The 19976-nt window shown below is 33.2% G+C and overlaps 1 protein-coding gene across 2 annotated transcripts; it reads left to right on the forward strand.

The window, feature by feature from the left end:
• The first annotated feature begins 26 nt into the window (after positions 1 to 26).
• LOC123653652 (transcription initiation factor TFIID subunit 2) lies at positions 27 to 15587 on the forward strand. 2 transcript variants are annotated; one of them, XM_045589648.1, is made up of 19 exons: positions 27 to 272; positions 356 to 410; positions 502 to 665; positions 1339 to 1555; positions 1830 to 2062; positions 2717 to 2894; positions 3342 to 3611; positions 4348 to 4488; positions 4829 to 5109; positions 5474 to 5713; positions 6230 to 6479; positions 7210 to 7372; positions 7920 to 8089; positions 9856 to 10069; positions 10456 to 10657; positions 11826 to 12090; positions 14186 to 14326; positions 14652 to 14780; positions 15093 to 15587. In XM_045589648.1, exons 1-19 carry the CDS (start codon positions 229 to 231, stop codon positions 15324 to 15326), a joined length of 3591 nt encoding a protein of 1196 aa, XP_045445604.1. In that variant the 5' UTR covers positions 27 to 228; the 3' UTR covers positions 15327 to 15587. The 2 variants fall into 2 exon arrangements, with proteins under 2 accessions (XP_045445604.1, XP_045445603.1); XM_045589647.1 differs by having other exon boundaries at positions 11826 to 12078; positions 14168 to 14326.
• Positions 15588 to 19976: the final 4389 nt, after the last annotated feature.

The following is a 19976-nucleotide window of genomic DNA, read 5'->3' on the forward strand; positions in this document are numbered from 1 at the left end:
CATAAATCGAAAGTGTATTTATTAGCTATATAAGATTGACAACATGGTTGTTGTTGTCAAATATATAAATTGATATAAATAATGCTAGCTTGTAATCACGCTTCTATAATGTAATTTGACTATAGCAACAAACGTATTGGTTGTTATATTAAAATTAGAAATTTAGACTTATTTTACCATGTAGAAAATATAAATCTTTTACAAACAGCTTACATTTAAGATTTCATCATGAAGAAAGAACGAACAGGCGACAATTGTCGTCCTTTCAAATTATAAGTATCATGAAAATATAATTATTTACTCTAAACTTTTTAATATTAAAGAAATAATATTTATATATGTGTTTTATATTTACAGCCCATCAAATTTTAAGTTTAACTGGCATTAGTTTTGAGAGGAGAAGTGTCATTGTAAGTTCATTTTGTGATAAAATTTTACCTGCATATAATTAACTATTTTTCGAAATATACACACACAGTGTAATTGTATTATTATTTTCAGGGCTTTGTCGAATTGACTATTGTACCATTAAAAGATAACCTAAGATACATTCGCCTGAATGCAAAACAATGTCGTATATACAGAGTGTGCTTAAATGACCAATATGAAGCAAACTTTCAATATTTTGATCCTTTTCTGGACATTTGTCAGAGTGATCCTAATACGTAAGTTCTGTAATTTTGCATATTATTAATAGCATATAATTTAAGGAATACCTACTGTTTGTAAAATAATCATAAGCTATAAAAATCATAGCAGTTCACAAAGTTCTAGTGAGCAATCACTTTAGTCTAATACAGCCTACTGTTGGACATTTTTCGCGCCAGAAATGTAGTGTACTCATGTGTTTTGCTCATAGTCACCATGCTGGGCAGGCGTGTTGGTGACCGCAGGGCTGGCATTATCGCACCTAAGACGCTGCTGACCGTCTTCGGCCTGTGTATTTTAAAGCCAGCAGTTGGATGGTTATCCCGGCATTGGTTGGCTTTTTTAGTTCTAAGGTGGTAGTGAACTGTGTTATCTCTTAATCGCTTCTTATGACACCCATGAGAAGAGAGGGGGTGGCTATATTCTGAATGCCGTAACCACACAGCAAAGTGTGTGTGTCCACACAGCAAATGAGCAATCAGCTGAATCTATTGTTTGTGTTTGATTTAATGTTTATATTATTGATTGATCATTTAGAAATACCGAGGGTAATATTATATAACCATTACTAAATTAACTTATATTATTTATGATATTGGTAAGATCATCTGTGCCTTGTCACCAATAAAAGCCATTAAATTTAAAAACAATCAAAGGAAAAAGAAATAAAAACTCAATGCATACTTTTAGGAGATCACTAGAAGCATTCTCCCAGTACCATTTAGCTGCTGCACAGAAAATCGACCCTGATCATAACTCTGGAGAACTGCACATACAAGTGCCCGATGATGCAGCACATTTGGTGGGAGAGGGGCGGGGACTTAGGATTGGGATAGAGTTCTCATTGGAGTCTCCGCAAGGTGGAATGCATTTTGTTGTTCCTGAAGGTGAAGGAAGTTTGACTGAGGTGAGTTGATCTTCTTTAAGATTTCTTCATATCAATGGTAATAACTTTAAAACCAATAAATCTTACCCTTGACTTACTGATTGATACAACTGATCTTTTAATCTTAGGGTCTACTAAGTTGATATGAAAAATACTTTTTGGGATGGAAAGTTTCTTTTTTAAGACAGTTTTGTGGGCTATGTGTGTTGTAGTAGATACAAAGATCAATGTGGAAATTATTGTGGAAATAGTTCAGTGGCATAAAAATATCACAATAATATTAAATTACTTTCAGAAATCAGCTCATATGTTCACATACGGCCATTCGGCTAGACTCTGGTTTCCATGTGTGGACAGTTTTGCCGAACCTTGTACTTGGAAACTTGAGTTTACTGTTGACGAATGTTTGACTGCAGTGTCTTGTGGAGAGCTGCTAGATGTGGTTTATACACCTGACCATAGACGTAAAACGTTTCATTACGTTGTGAACACACCAGCATGTGCACCAAATATAGCTTTGGCTATTGGGTAAGATGTTAGATAAATGAATAAAACATAAATGCTTATAAAATTGGTCTGTGTGGTGATATTTAATAACTAAAAATAAAATAGAAATAGGAACATTCTACTTTTTTGAAGTAGGTTAAAAATTTAATGTATGTGTTAAATTAAATTTAATAAAAGTCTCTTGTTAAGCTATTTATAGCATGGTATTGTTTAATTTCTAAATAAATGTTAGTCATAAACAATTTTTTAAAATCATATCAAAAATCGACCATTCCAGCGGGGATCGAACCTGCATCTCCGACTTACCGTGACGGTGCTTTAGCCAATTAAGCTATGGAACGATGTACTCGCAAGATCGAAATTTTCGATATGATGATTTTATATTCGGTCTAAGCGACTTTTTTTATATATTTTTTTTGATATGATATTAAAAAAAAAATGTTTAGAATTGCCTAATGTGTGGGTAACACAAAAATAAATCGTAAGAATTCAATGTTAGTCATGTTTGATCATTTTTGGATAATGTAAATTCTAATTCATTCTTAATTTTTAACAAAATTTGCAATATCATAGAATATATACCATTTCTGAGGAGTATTTTGTATGTAACACCACCCTTTATTACTATGTATTATCTATGCTCATTTTTTTCCTTCATGTATTTATATTTTGTAGACCTTTCGAAACCTATGTGGATCCATTTATGAATGAAGTGACCCATTACTGCTTGCCAAATCTGCTTCAAATACTCAAAAATACTGTACGGTATCTACATGAAGCTTTTGAATTCTATGAAGAAACACTGTCCACTAGATATCCGTATCCTTGTTATAAACAGGTTTTTGTGGATGAAGTAAGTCTATAATTTTTTAATATTATGGAAATATTTTTTAAGAAATAATATTTTATTTTTAGTACTAAATTATGAGTGTCTCCAAAATTACGTTAAATCAAATTGTAACACTATTATTGCCTAAGACAAATATTAAACAAATATTTTTTCAAAGGTTTTCTAAACAGGTAAAAATAAATTGTTGTCAATTTAGTGGCTATATTGTTTTTATATTACAATTATTGTATTACTCGGTCGTAACTAATTATTGTTTATTTATACCAACATTGATGATTGTAAAAGTATCCAAAGTACATATCTTATTTAAAAAATTGTTTGTGCATAGTAATGAATATATACATATTTAAAAAGCAATAGACTGTATATTACTATAACTCAGCAGAGAAACTGTTATCATAAACTATCATAAAATAATATTTAATTTTAAATGTTATATATTATTTTCAGACAGAAGATGACGCCACAGCATATACAACAATGTCAATATTAAGCACGCATTTACTGCATTCAATTGCTATAATTGACCAAACCTACATCAGTCGTAAGGCAATGGCTCAAGCAGTTGCTGAACAATTTTTTGGCTGTTTCATTACTATGCAAAATTGGTCCGACTTGTGGTTGGCTAAAGGAATACCGGAGTATTTATGTGGACTTTATTCAAAAAAATGTTTCGGAAATAATGAATATAGATATTGGATACATCAAGAGTTGCAAGAAGTATGTTTACAATTTTATAAATCATACTTAATTTATAAGTGAATATAGAGATAATTTTTTTTTTTGGGATTCAGACAGTATTAAAGGAAGTCTGAAATTATAGCAGGCTTAAGAAAGTTGTCCTCGTTTCTCAGTAATTTATTTCTCCTTTGGCCTTAAATTTCCCAATTCAGCCCTAATAATTACTGTATATAAGACACTCAATATAGAGTTTAAGAATCATACCATCACTCAATATTTAAATATAATTAATTATGGTGTAAAATGAAATTTTATGGAATAAATTTAAATATTTTTTGCTGTAATGTTTATTAATTATTAAGGTTGTCAAATCTACTTTTTTATTTATTTATATTTTTTTGTGTTTTTTTTACTGGGTGTACCAAATTGGATAGTTGTTTCCTTAATCAAAAATTGGCACTTGTCTTGTAGTGCCATGTAAATTTCATGGAGACTTGATTTATCTTTAATAATGAATATTTAGTTGATTATTTTTTTTGGCTGACATACATTGTATTATATGTCAATGTTTGCCTACCCGGGCGTCCTGGATATCACTCGTAAGATGGTTCCCCTGCGATATAAAAAAAAAATGTCAAATGACAATGGAAGCCGTTTTTTTTTTAGTTTGCAAGCTAACATAGTTATTATAATTTAAAAAAGAAATTATTCTATAGTTTTAACATTTGTGTATAGATAAGTATTGTCATCTTTTGATGTAATATGTGTTTGCAAGGTGGTGGGCTATGAAGAACAATATGGTGGAATGGTTCTCGATCCATGGCAGCCTCCAGTTAGTGGTGCCCGAGTGGAACCGAAAGATATGTTCTATTTTCCCGTTAGAAATGTACATACGATGTCTCCAAGATACATTGAGGTAATAAAATTACTTACTTGATTAAATTTTCTATTATTTAAAACTAGCTGACCCAAGAGACGTGCTGAGACGTGTTGCTTTACGTGATGTTTAATTAATTGTAGGTTTTCTGAAAATGTTCGTCCAATTGTTCTAATTTTTCATTCCATAATAATTTATAGAATATTTGTATACTTTAAAGAAAAAATTAGTTGAATCGACTCAACTGTTCCTGAGTTTAGTGCTTGGAAACATACGGAGCGATTCATTTTTGTTTATAAAACATTGCCATTTTCATTTAATGTCATTGAAATGTTATTTTAGTAGTCACTATTTACAAAATAATAATAATAATTTCTAGATAATGCGGAAGAAATCTCACTTAGTTTTAAGAATGTTGGAACAACGTATTGGCCAAGAATTGCTTCTTCAAGTCTTCAATAAACAATTATCGTTGGCAACTAACGCGGCCAACACCAAGATCGGTAGCGGTTTATGGGGACATCTGTTACTTTCAACTAATTTATTTGTGAAAGCCATATTCACTGTTACTGGGAAAGATATGGCAGTGTTTGTTGACCAATGGGTGCGGACGGGTGGTCATGCGAAATTCCAACTTACTTCAGTTTTCAACAGAAAGAGGTAACTGACACTAATATTTAGTAATACTGAGAAATTACTATAAATTATGTATTTTTATGAAATTAACAATTTTTATTAATACAATATTTTATGATATTTTTCTTTGTAGAAAATGAGATTAAATAGAGACTTAATTTTCTACAAAACTGAAATAATGTCTAAATGTTTGACTCTAATTACTATATATTATACAACCAAATGTCCACAGTTGGTCGTTGCTCTCAGATTCATAACGAGACTTGCTTGATGTGGCCAACCAGTGTCAAGCACTTTTCAGTCACTAAGAATATTATCTTCCCATGCAAAGCCGAACCGGTCGCTAGTATTTAAATATATAAAACAATAACAATGTCTTTGTATGTAGGAATACGGTCGAATTGGAAATTCGTCAGGATTGCGTGCACGAGCGTGGTATTAGGAAATATGTGGGGCCTTTATTAGTTCAACTGCAGGAGTTAGACGGGACGTTCAAACATACCTTGCAAATTGAGAACATCGTGGTGAAAGCTGACATAACATGTCACAGCAAGAGTCGACGTAATAAGAAAAAGAAAATCCCCCTGTGTACTGGCGAAGAAGTCGATATGGATCTTTCAGCTATGGAGTAAGTGAAACTACAGTTTTGATATTTTAATAGATTTTGTAATCCATGTTTCCGATTAAAATTATAAGGTTTTATTTTTTGTAATTATCAAATCAAGTTTTTATTAACTATTTAAATGTTTTCTTTAATACAAATTTATATACTTTTGATTACCAAATTTTTATATCTCTATGTTTAAACCGTACTAATTACTTAAAGAGAATAATTGTTTTACTGTGTTCATGAAATGCTGTGCATATAAAACATTTAAAAGTACATTATACATACAAATATAGTATGTATGTGTCATGTCTGTAAGAAGTAGAAGCTGCCTATATGTCAACTGATTTCGCCAAAATTTAAAAAATGACAAGCTTTTAGAATATATATATATATATATATATATATATATATATATATAATATATATATATATAATATATAAATTAGTTAGGTGGTCACTCCTTATAAGTAAGTTTGTAAGCCATGTAATTCGGTTCTGTCTAAAAAATAAAACTAAATATGGTTTTTTTTTCAGCGATTCGCCAGTACTATGGATCCGTCTCGACCCAGAGATGTCACTACTACGAAGCACAGTGATATCCCAACCAGACTACCAGTGGCAGTATCAACTACGTCACGAGCGTGACGTCACTGCTCAAAGCGAGGCCATTGACGCCCTCCACAACTACCCGGAACCCGCTACCAGAAAGGCCCTGACGGATACAATTGAAAACGAACAGACATATTACAAGATTAGATGCCGAGCAGCTCACTGTTTGACTAAAGTAAGTTTGAGTTAATTTTAATTAGTATGATTTCGTAATTATAAATGAACTTGTTAATTGGTTGTTGTTGTGCTGTCATTGATAAAGTTTGTAAAATAAAAGGATATTTGTGTTGTGTGATATCATTAAGCTTGCTTTTTCAGATAGCGTTAGTTAAAATTCTCGGTATTGTATATGAAAAGTCAAGCGAATGAAATCATATACGGTGATTACTGGTGGAATATCTAATCAATCATCTAATCGAGCTTCAATATAATTCGAAATACTTTTTGTTTATTATTTGTTCTTCTTTTTCATTTGTCGTCAAACTAGCAAGTAATAATAATAATAAGTAATAATAATAAAAATAATTTATTACTTTAATAGTAGTTCATTATTATACATATTGTTGGATACCCTCTTTAAAGTATATTTAGATTTGTAATAGTGGGCCTCGACCTTCCCAGTATTGTTTTATTTTTAATTAATCGACAATAATGGTGTACAATGTCTTTTTGGCTTAATTAAATAATTTTTTTCGATGACGCGTTAGCGCAACCTTGCCTTGCGACTGAGCCTTAACTTGTGATTGTTGCGCTAACATTTGCTGCCCATACAGATGCAGTGGTCTGGGCGTTTGTGCTTGTGTATTGTGTGTTTCTGGACCGGTACAGGAGTAAAATTGTCGTGGAGTAACGTTGAGTTTGAGGCGTGTAAGGCGTTAATTTTTTTTTTTTAAATTCTTGTTCAGGTAGCCAACGCCATGATAAGCTCGTGGGCTGGACCGCCGGCCATGCTGACGATCTTCCGCAAGATGTTCGGCTCGTTCTCCGCGCCTCACATCATCAAACAGAACAACTTCGACAACCTGCAACACTACTTCCTTCAGAAGACAATCCCCGTTGCTATGGCTGGTGAGCTAAATTTACATTTCACCCGTGTTAATTTGAGAAAAAACGTATTACAATATTATATAGCCTTCCTGCGTAAATGGGGTATTCAGTACAAAAAAAAAAAAACTTAAATTTGAACAAGTAGTCATTGAAATTATCGCGGTCAAACAAACAAATAAATAATTTTTTCAGCTTTACAACATGAAAGCTGAGTTACTATATTAAAAAAAATGTTTTATTCACATACCGTTAATGTTGTGTACCGTTAATGAATAGTTTTTTTTTTTAAATTATATATTGGTGGGTAAACTGGGCAAAATTAATTTTTCATTTATTTGGACTAGTATATCTGGATGTATAAAATAATACGCTGTTATAAACCGTACAGTCACGTTAAACATTCTAAAATTTTTCTCAAGTTTTAAACGCAAGATGCTCTTGAGGAAAAAACACTAAGATTCATGCATCCAAACAAACATATACAATAGCGATAGCTAATAAGTATAAACATTATCTAATTACATAAGCGATTTGATCGATAAAATTAAATTTTTCGTATTTTTTTAAGGCTTAAGAAACATTCACGGCATATGTCCTCCGGAAGTAGTACGATTTCTGTTAGATCTCTTCAAGTACAATGATAATTCAAAGAATCATTTCTCTGATAACTACTACAAAGCGGCTCTCGTTGATGCCTTGGCTGCTACTATTACGCCTGTAATATCTGTTTTACAACCTGTAAGTATATTCATTTAATAAGTTTAGTTTATTCTTTTAGAATGTCTTCACATTGTTTTATGTAAGTTTTGTTTGATATGTATGTATTGTCTGTTGCACACTACTCTATTTTGTATATTGATGTTATCAAATAGTTTTCTCTAAGTAAAATGCGTCGAATTTGATTATATATGCCTATATAGGTCTATTTTAATACACATTAAAATATGCTTTACCTGGTTACTACTGACTATAAAAGTCTCCTTGTCAGCAAGCAGCTCCTGTCTTTTATATACAATTCCTTAATTTTATTGAGTTAAATAAATTATTTCGTTGCTCCACTGTAGAGTGTCATTTATACATGTCTCACAATACTCATATCTTGCAGGTTCGGTTAAAGAAATCAGTGATTTAAAAATTTCCTTTGGTCTATTAGGGAATAGAGGCGTGCCATTATATATACAGGGTGACTGGTGAATTACTATCAATATTTACAGAGGATACTCGGTACATGATTCTCATTCGAATTATGTAAAAAAAATAGGTACTTAATTTTTGACAAAATTCCCACACATTACAATTTAAATAAATGAAATGTAGACACATTAATTTTCAGCCATAATGGCGGCGCGTGCGGCCTTGGCATTGTACTGTGCCGCTTGCCGCCGCCCGCCGCAACCCCCGCCAATTCTAATTCCCCCCTAAATTCGATTAGTAGGTCACTAGGTCAGTTGGGCGAGCGTCGCCATAAGGTTTGTACGCTAGAGTACGTCTATCTTCCCGCGCGCGCGCCTAGTGATCGATCTTACGCGTATACCTAATATGTCTCGTGTGAATGTGACCTGTCATAAGTAATTAGGTATGGCTTATCAATACACAAATGCAGAGTACTTAAAAGTGACCCGTTCGTGTTATATCGTGTAAAAGACAATAAGTATGGTTCATTTATTACGTAAGACGATTTAGGGGGCGAAGGGGTCGACCATGTCTTTAGTCTCGATAGTTCTTAGGTAAAATTACAAAAATGTGCAAAGTGAAAATACCTTGAAAAATCGCGGGCAACCGCGCGAGTGCCGACTAGTTGTCACTTGCTTTCGTAAACAACATTCGTTATTTCGTTGATAAATTTTAATATTGTAGTTGAATATGTAGTTTTTTATTTTATTTTTTGTTAAGCCTCTGTACTGAAAATCTTATGTCGGTAAAGATCATAATTAAAACCAGTTTATTACTAACAAAAAATAAAAATTATTAGTACCTACCTAAAGTACAAATAAAAATAAACATTGAAACAAACCAAACGTGTATTCATTTTTTCGTTTAGATTCTTACGTAATAAATTAATATTTATCAAATTATCAAGGGGAAGGGGGTCGGCCTATTCTTATCTTGGTATTTTTGCCTGTCCTAAGCCAAAATTAAACTATGAAGGGGGGATTGGATCATACTGGTAGATCAAAAGTAGCCTGCTACCCTGTTAGCACTTGGCGGTGTTTGGACGTAGGTAAACGACCGCGCGATAACTTAATGTACCTATACCTACACACCTGCTTTGTGACGACTGCGCAGCTAGGGCGTCCAGACGACGCGTAATTAGCGAGATAACTGTTGGTTAACTTTACTTAGAAGTTTATGAATATTTATTTTATATGTAATTTTTTTTCGTCATATATGATCCTCAAATAACACGTCCTCAAATATTGATAGTAATTCACCAGTCACCCTGTATAGACTAAATATCTCCAAAAATCCAATGATTACTAAGGTCTATAATTCGTTGTACACAGGGTGCACCAATAACAGCAGATTCATTATCGGCTGATACTCGACTGGTTTTAGAAGAAATAACTCGAGTGCTAAACTTAGAGAAAGTTTTGCCATGCTACAAGAACACGGTGACAGTGAGTTGCTTGCGAGCGATACGTAGACTGCAGCAGTGTGGACACTTACCGAGCATACCCACTATTTTCAGAGCGTATGCGGAATATGGACAGTATATAGGTAAGTCTGTCGCCTTTATAAGGTTATATTATATGTATATACATAATTACGTAACTGTGATAAGATTTAAAATGAGTTAGGCGTTTTCTAAAGTCTTGGGAACCTAACGATTTTATAAAATAGTGCCACCGTCACGTTTCTACCGTCACATCCTTTATCGAAGGACTATGTACCGTCAAGACTATTTTCTCACATAAACTAAGTATCCTGAAAATCCACGTCTATTTGAATTATATGTAAAATATGTACGATTTTATTTTTGTGTTACCCACACATTAGGAATTCTAAACATTTTTGAATATCATATCAAAATAGCTGGAGCGGTCAATTTTTGATATGATATTCAAAAATGTTTATATCTAGTATCTATGACATAACTGTGGCAGACGTGCGGCTGGCGGCGTTCGAGTGCCTGGTGGACTTCGTGCGCGTGGACGGCAAGCCCGAGGACCTGTCGTCGCTGCTGACGGCGGTGGAGAACGACCCCGAGCCCGGCGTGCGCCACGGCCTGGCGCGCCTGCTGGTGGCCATGCCGCCCTTCGAGCGCGCCGCGCGCCACCGCCTCGACACCGAGGCCGTCGTGCACAGGTGCCGCGCGCTCCGCTCACGCACACGCGCCCACACTCGCACACGCCCACACTCGCACACGCCCACACTCGCACACGCCCACACTCGCACACGCCCACACTGACACACGCCCACACTGACAAACGCCCACACTCGCACACGCCCACTCGCACACGCCCTAACGCACACGCCCACACTCGCACACGCCCACACTGACACACGCCCACACTCGCACACACCCACACTCGGACGAGCGCACACGGTCGACTGCCTATACGCACACTATAAAAAACAGCATCACATTTTTATAATGCTTATATATAAAATTCTCCTGTCACAATGTTAGTTACCATACTCCTCCGAAACGGCTCGACCTATTTTTATGAAATTTTGTGTGCATATCATAATAATTAAAATACATTAGAAAGCAATTCCAAAATAGTTCAATAAAGTCCCAATCAATTGACCATACAGTTGAAATGATAAGCAATTTGATATGATTTGATTACAAAATTAAATTAATATTAATGGATAAATCGCTGTTATTTTAAAACTCAATAGTATAAACTAAAATTGATCATTGAAAATCTATTTACATAAATTAAAAAATAATAATAATTAGAGAATAAAAAAACATTAAGGTACTATGTCATGCAATTAAATAAATCATCAGCAATTATATATTTAAATATTGATAAGTAACGCGAGAAAATGTCAATAGAACCATTAGAATCAGGTTGTTTTACCTTTTTTTCAATGTTTTTTCTGCACTTCGATTTGTAAAACGAATTAAAACTCATCATCGGCCTATTAATTGGGAAATGGCGTCCCTGAGGAGTACGTGTGAATTTTTCTACAAATGGAGTAAATAATCATGGTCTTGCTGCTCTTGAAAGGGCTTGAAAGTTTATATTTATTTAATAAAAATAAAAACTGTCAAACACCATTCACCAATTTGTGCAGAAACACAGGATCGTGGAGACGTCTTTGATTCACAAGTGGTGGAAGTTTGAGATGCTTTAGTTTTTCCTTTATACTATGTATGTCGTGTTTTACACACATTACATGAATTCACTTAATCTTTAATGCAAATATCTCTTAATTTTTATCTTGATAGTATTAATTTTTTTGCTATCATAAAATAAACAAAATAATAAAACTATATGTTAAAGAATATAATTTCTTCCAGGTTGTGGAACAACATAAACAGTCAATTATCGAATGACGCAAGGCTAAGATGTGATCTTGTAGATCTTTATTACACTTTATACGGTCTAAAACGACCTTTATGTGTACCTCTACCAGAGATTCAGGCTATGATGAAACAAATGCATCACAAAGAAAGAGAGAGACTTGATCGGGAAAGAGAAAGAGTGGAAAGAGAAAAAGATAGACAGAGGGAAATTGAGATGAAACCTGTTATCAAGCAAGAGATAGAAGACGTAAGTCGTTTTGTTACTTTAGTAATTAAATAAATTATAGCACTTTGATATTTATATGGCTTGTATATGTGTGAACAGCACTTTCAAGTTATAGCTCTTAAGTAGGTAGTTGGCGAGTGAAATGGCTAAAGTTTCTAAAAGAGCGTTATTTATTGAAAGTGGGGCCGATGAGCACAGATGACCCCGTCCCCCCTCGAGCAACACCTCTGATTCTCTGCGTCGCTTCATAACCACGCCATCACCGTCCGCACCTTCTTGCCACCCACCACACCGAGAGCCGGCTTGTGCACTTCCGTGCCCACCACGTATGCGCTCACGGGTCCACTCTGGTGGGTCCGAGAGGTGCCCAGAGCGTACACCTTGCCAGTTAGCCGCGATGAATGCACTTCCGCAACTGTAGAACTGCTGCCCATTTCGATGCCCAGGATGCATCACGAGGAGATCCCCGACAGTTTGCACCCCAATTGTTTTAAACCCTATACAAAAATTCATTACTTTTTGAAAATGTATACACATTTTACTATCATAAAGTATTTTGAACCATAAAAATATTAATATTTCTGGTAGTTACAAAAATCCAGAATCGAACCGCAAAATCGAAAAAATAAATCAATGCTTAAGGCACGATTACAATTAAACCACTTGTTTTACTACGAAAGCTTTTTTCTAGGAAATTTAATTTCCTTTAAGAATACGCAACGCTCAAAACTTTCCAGATTGATTATTGACGAGTTTTGAGTTAAAAAATGCGATAAATTTAAAAAAAAACCTAAAGTCGTAACGATATACCCCTTAATATTATTATTGAGGGCTCAAACTTTCACAATAACCTTTTTTTATCACCATGAATGATATTTTCATAGTATCGTTAAGAAAAAAATAGTCGATTTTTTTTTGGCCCAATCTAATATAGTGTTTATAATAGAATAGCTTATAATTGTTTTCCTTATCATAAATAAATGTTACGTAAGTTATACGTATGTTATCTATGAACTTCGAATGATAACCTCGTTTTGGAGATTCATTTGAATAAACATTTGTAAGGGCATCTGATATGATAAATTAACACATTGTACGCAATTATTTATTTAAATTTTATTTCGCAACTTATTAGACACGCTGTTACATTAATATTACTTTACCCAGCTAAACTTTTGTGAAAATGTTATGGATTTCTAAAATATTCGCTTCAATCCTGTACACTTTCCAGTGTTGGTAGTAATCTCTAATCATTTTTTAAATTAATTAATTTATTTATTTACCATTTTATTTATTAATTTTGTATTATGTGAACGACGCTATTTTCAATTGATGTCTTTTTTAACAGACTTCAAAAAAGGAGGGGGTTACTCAATTCGACCATATATATATTTTATGTATGTTCAGAGATAACTTCGTCGTTTATGAACCCATTTAGATAATTCTTTTTTTTGGAAAGGAGATATCCTAAGTGTGGTACCACGATAAGGAAACCAGGATCTGATGATGGGATCCCAGAGAAATCGAGGGAAACCCTCGAAAATCTGCATAACTTTTTACTGGGTGTACCGATTTTGATGATTTTTTATTTAATCGAAAGCCGATGTTTATCATGTGGTCACATTTAAATTTCATCGAGATCTGATTACAATTTTTAGAGTAAACTTTGATAATGCGTATTTACTTGACTATTTTTTGTCTACCTACGTTGTATTACTTGTCGATGTATTTAAAGTCGATTTTTTTTCGTTTGCAAGCAAATACAATTATTATTTTAGATAATTTTGTTTTGTATAAGTTATTTTTACGGCAAAAGATAACACACCACAAGTTAAATATTCTAACTGTTAAAGTCCAAAATGATAAAACTAAATATTTAAAATTAACGATCACAAAAATGAATCCTGATAAATCGATTTTGTACCCAAAATAAGGTATAATAAAAAAAAGTAACATATATGAGACCCCTTTTATATATATGCCATACATCAAGATCGTAAAATTCAAAATCGTAATATCCAAGCTTAAGTTTTGAAATTTGATGAAATAGTCCAACAGCTTGCATATCATGGCTATACACTTTAATATTGAAATGATATGTTTGTTTAAGGTTCCCATAAAGACTGAGCTAGATGTTGGCCCGTTGGATGAGACCCCGTTGGACGGTGCCAAGGATAATGTGCTTCCCATACCGATATCAAGCATCAAGGAGGAAGATGACAAAATAGACGTGATGTCTGTACAAGATCTGCCTGTTAGAGTTTACAGCGTAAGTTGTTTTTGAAAATGTTTGTGTAAATAAATGCACATGTGGATAAATGGTCATCAGTTAGTTACTAAAGCCAAAATAATGAACCGATGAACTTGGTATGTGAAACATGGCTGATTTATTTTTATTATAAAACTCCCTGGGATTGGTAATTTTGTGGGTTGGTCAATTTAGTACATGGTTTATAATTTTTTTCACTTTGTTAGTTTGTGTCAATTGTGTGTTATTATATTATTGTCAAATCCAAATCAACAAACTGCAAGTTACAATAATTGAATTAGCTTTCACTTATTTCTCCCAATAATTGACTAATATTTTTTTTAAGGATGACGCAAAAAGGGAATTCATATCAGATAATGCGGTACCCCTACCGGGCATTCCTGGTACTTCCGGTCCAATTGGCTTCGAGCCAGGCATGTTTAGACATGACAAAGATGATTTAGGAGCGCCTAAAGTAAGTATACAGTATAGACAAGGCTAATTTCATAGTGGCATATTTTTTCAACTTTTAATTTTTTTTCTATGTATTTGTAATTTCGAATTAGTGAGTAAGAATTTCTTTCCGATACATATAACTATTTGCTTAACCCATTGCTAAGCTTAATTGCAACTACACATTTTCAAAATGTTTTTATTACACTAACAAATAATTATATTTATGAAACGCATTATGATATGAATATTATTTTAAGAATCAAGAAGAAGAAAGAAAAATATGCTAAGACTTACATAAAATAATATTTTTTTTGTTTTTTTTTTTTACCAGGCGAAGAAAAAGAAGAAGGACAAAAAGAAGCACAAACACAAGCACAAACATAAACACAGCAAAGACAAATCCAAAGAACATAAAGACAAAGATAAGCCCTTCCCAACCCACCCTCCTTCCTCTACAGATCATTTGAAAATAAAAGAGGAGACTCGGGAAACATTAAGTTCTTTCAGTTCGAGTCAAAGTCCGTCTGAAGATATATCTTCTATGCCGTCTAATATGAGTTTTTAATATTTAAAAAAATCGCATTTATTTTTCATGTTTCAACTAAATACTATTGGTATTTATTGAAGAATGTGATGATGACTTATTATAAAAAAAAAAAAAAAAAAAACTGTCCAGGTCAAACCGCAGACAATGAAATGTATGAATGCTTATTCTTTTTTTGAGATTTTTTTTTGTTCAACATTGTTAAGGTGTCTTTTGTATCTGGATGTTTCGTATTAAAAAACATAATAAAACATAATAAATATTAACTATAATTTTTTCAAATAATATTCTTTAAAATAATAAGTACTGTAATATTTGAGAGTTTAAATTATATTAACAGCATGCACTTAATTCAGAACACTTCAATTATAAAATATTTATTAAGTTACTTTATACAGAAATCGTCATCAAATACACGCAATGATTATTTAATTATTAATGTCACAGAAATGTTTATGTAAATTTAAAGTACTTAAAGAGGGCTGCAATTTAAAAAAAAAGTGTTTGTAAATTTAAATTATTCATTTTATATTTATGTTTAGTGTTTCTCAGTGCATAATTAATATAAACTTACACTCTCATTTAATCAAATTAAACTTAAAGGTGTAAGATGAGACAACAAAAAATTATTGGAACGAAGTTCCTTACGGTAGGCTTGACATTTGTTATTATACTTATACTTAAGAGTAATTAAAAACATATTGATACAACGAAGAAAGTTTTATTTAGTAAAAACTAGAATATATATAGATAAGTTAAATACTTTTTTGTAGTTAATTGAATTCTTAAGAATACTCGAAAAAGTAAAAAAAAAACATTAAGACAAGTGTACAAAGGTGATCTTATCGCGCAATTAGCAATCTCCACCAGATAACCTTCTGTGAAAGTAATTATATAACTACAAATGGGTTGCTAAATTTGAACTCCATTAACTGTAAATACATATTTCTACATACTATAGATAGATATAGAATCGTAAACACATGAAACACATAAAACATTTGATCATGTCATGATCTTCAGAGTGTTATGCATGAAACCACAAAGGTTGGTATGACAAAAAAAATCGCAGCAACGCGCGCAGGGTACATTTAGTAGTATTTAAAATAAACGAGGATACTTATTATGCTAAATAATTGTGTTTGCTCGCAAACGAAAAAAAAAAACCGACTTCAATGACATCGACGAGTAATACAACTTAGATCGACGAAAAATAGTCAAATAACTACGCATTATCAAAGATTACTCAAAAAGTAGTTATCAGATCTCAATAAAATTTATATGTGTCCACATGGCAAACATCAGCTTGCAATTAAATTAAAAATTATTAAAGTCGGTACACCCGGTAAAAAGTTATTGCGGATTTTCAAGAGTTTCCCTCGATTTCTCTGGGATGTCATCATTAGATCCTGGTTTCCTTATCATGGTACTAAACTAGGGATATCTTCTTTCCAACAAAAAAAGAATTATCAAAATCAGTACACCCAGTAAAAAGTTATTGCGGATTTTCAAGAGTTTCCCTCGATTTCTCTGGGATACCATCATCAGATCCTGGTTTCCTTATCATGGTACTAAACTAGGGATATCTACTTTCCAACAAAAAAAGAATTATCAAAATCGGTACATCCAGTAGAAAGTTATGCGGTATAATACAACGTAGGTCGACGAAAAAAGCGTCAAGTAAAAACGCATTATTAGATATAACTCGAAAAGTAGTTGTTAGATCTCAAATAAATTTAAATGGGACCAATTAACACACACCACCTTTCGATTAAAAAAAAATTTGTCGAAATCGGTCTACCCGGTCAAAAGTTCTGTACTACATAAAAAAAAAAAAAAATACAGTCGAATTGAGAACCTCCTCCTTTTTTGGAAGTCGGTTAAAAAACATTACGCATTTAACGATTATGAAGGTGTTCTTGGATAGTAGCTACAAGGGGTGGCGTGGTAGGAGCAGATTGAATTTGGTATAATTGATTTCAAATGTTATTAAATTCGAAAGCCGAATTGTACGACCAATCCGGTACATTATTTCGCTTGAGATATCTATAATGAGTTCGGATACCCGTGTGTCTTAATTAAAAATTGATGAGTATTTGATCTTTGAGTTTGAACTTGTTATTCGTTTTGTCGCTTAATAAGACCGTATTTTGCCAGATGTTTTACGCTTTAAATCTTGAATAGATAATTTTAAATCTACCTACTTTCATATTAATATATTATTTAAAAGTTAATAAAAAAAAATATTTTATATAATATTTATTAAAATTATTAATAATTATTAATAATTATTTAATGACGCCGTGTTGGCGTTGACTATTACAGCACTGGTTTGTGGCTGTTGCGCTTGCGGTTGCAGATATTTGCCGTGGTCTGGGTGTTTGTGCAGTCCTTGTGGGTATCCCCATCGTGCCTCGAAGAGCACGTTAAGCCGTCGGGCCCGGTTGTTAGCATGTACACCTGATAGTGATCGTTACTCATAGTAGGGAATATATCCGCCAACCCGCATTGGAGTAGCGTCGTAGATTAAGCTCTGATCCTTTTCCTACATGAGGAAAGAGGCCTATGCCTGCAATGGGATATTACAGGCTGAAGCGTAATTATTTATTTAGAAGATATGATTTTTGCGAGCTTACTCACGTTTCTGTCACTATTGATTAATTTAAAGAAGAACGTTTCGTTTGATTAAAAATTATTTATTGTTGAACGATGTTTGCTATTGTTACGTTAAAAAAAACCATATGTACCTAGTTGCCTATAGAATATACATCATTACAGCCTATACAGTCCACTGCTGGACATAGGCCTCCGCAAGTTTACGCCAAAAATAACGTGAACTCATGTGTTTTGCCCATATAGCGTGGTGACACGCTGGGCAGGCGCGTTGGTGACCGCAGGGTTGGCTTTGTCGCACCGAAGACGCTGCTGCCCGTCTTCGGCCTGTGTATTTCAAAGCCAGCAGTTGGATGGTTATCCCGCCACCGGTTGGCTTTTTAAGTTCCAAGGTGGTAGCGGAACTGTGTTATCCCTTAGTCGCCTGTTACGACACCCACGGGAAGTGAGGGGGTGGCTATATTCTTTAGTACCGTAGCCACACAGTACAGAATATACAATGAGTACGAAATGATTATATCTATACTATAGTTTATCTCAACCGCACCGATCAATCTTCTTCGTGTATTCTCCGCTCTACATGACATTGGCAGAATTAAACACGCTCCACTGGCACAACTAAAAGCCATAAACAATTAAACCAATCAATCAATCAACTAAGATGTCCTTGCCACTTTTAAGTACAAAAAGTTATATTATATAACTGTAGGCATACATGTACCTATATTAAATAAAATTTAAATAACTAAGTATACATTAAATAAATGTAAGTTCTAGTTTTACTTAATTTTACACAGAAGAAGTTGCGGGTTACACTTTGTATACATATATGATCAAACGATTTCAAATCTATTATTTCAACTGAAATCGAATACGTTGTATTGTGGTTACTCAATTGTTGGATAATGTTGCAAATACTTTATATAATAATATTGTTTGTGATCATAATGAAAAAGACGACGTTTCGACGACGCGTTGGTGCAACAGTCACAGTCTTGATTTGTGGCTGTTGGGGTGGCGGTTGCGGGTTCGATCCGCACATGAAAAACAATTGTATTGGTCGTAGAGTGTTTGTCGTGGTCTGGGAGTTAGTCCAGTCCTTGTGGGTTTCCTCACCGTGCCTCGGAGAGCACGTTATGCCGTCGGTCCCGGTTGTTGTCATGTACACCTGATAGCGATCGTTACTCATAGTAAGGATATATCCACTAATCCGCATTGGAGCAGTGTGGTGAATTAAACTCTGATCCTTCTCCTACATTAGGAAAGAGGTCTATGCCCGGCTGTAGGATATTACAAGCTGAAGCATAATGAAAACTACACTATAATTAGAGAATATAATGCTGATCCATTATTCCCGGGATTTTAAGATTAATTGATCCCGAGACTCCAGGACAAGTCCCACGATTGAAACCAATGTTAAACTTATAAAAATGAACAGTATAAAATACAACAAAAATTATAATATTTATTTTTAATCCGTATACGTCGGGTTCTTATTTTTTACTAAAAATCCAAATAGGATCTTTGCTTTAAAAATATGAGTTTAATAATAAGGATTCATGTACATGTATGCGTACACTGTTTATATGAGAAAGTTAGAGCTTTTTCTTAATACAAAAACGCTTATAGGTACACGTCTCAAAAAACCTTACGAGAAGGCTTCAGAATAAAAATATATAATGATATTATATGTTTTTATTATATTTTCCAATATTTAGATTACATTATTATTATTAATATTATATTTTCCAATATTTCTGTTACATTTTCTTAGCGCATGGTAAACTCGAATTTCACACAGGTAGAATTTAACTTTCTAAAATATATTTTTTTTTGTCAATGAAATATCTAAAAATACCCTTTTTATATTTTAATTCAATACCAATATATTAGAATAGATAAGTCATCAAATAACTTTTTAGATAAAGAAATAGGTGAATATCACGTACATAAATAAATAATAATAGGTTAAAATCAATAGAATAATTAAAATAACATATATAATGGTTGCGTAATTACTCTAGTAGGTAATTACTTATAACGTGCAATCACACTTGC

The sequence above is a fragment of the Melitaea cinxia genome, chromosome 5 (genome assembly GCF_905220565.1).
Source record: "Melitaea cinxia chromosome 5, ilMelCinx1.1, whole genome shotgun sequence".
NCBI lineage: Eukaryota > Metazoa > Arthropoda > Insecta > Lepidoptera > Nymphalidae > Melitaea > Melitaea cinxia.

Coding starts and splice junctions, on each gene's coding strand:
- LOC123653652 (XM_045589647.1), top strand. CDS start 229: ATGAAGAAAGAACGAACAGGCGACAATTGTCGTCCTTTCAAATT. Junction 2,895..3,341: donor AACAGGTTTTTGTGGATGAA/GTAAGTCTATAA, acceptor TATTATTTTCAG/ACAGAAGATGACGCCACAGC. Junction 6,480..7,209: donor CAGCTCACTGTTTGACTAAA/GTAAGTTTGAGT, acceptor ATTCTTGTTCAG/GTAGCCAACGCCATGATAAG.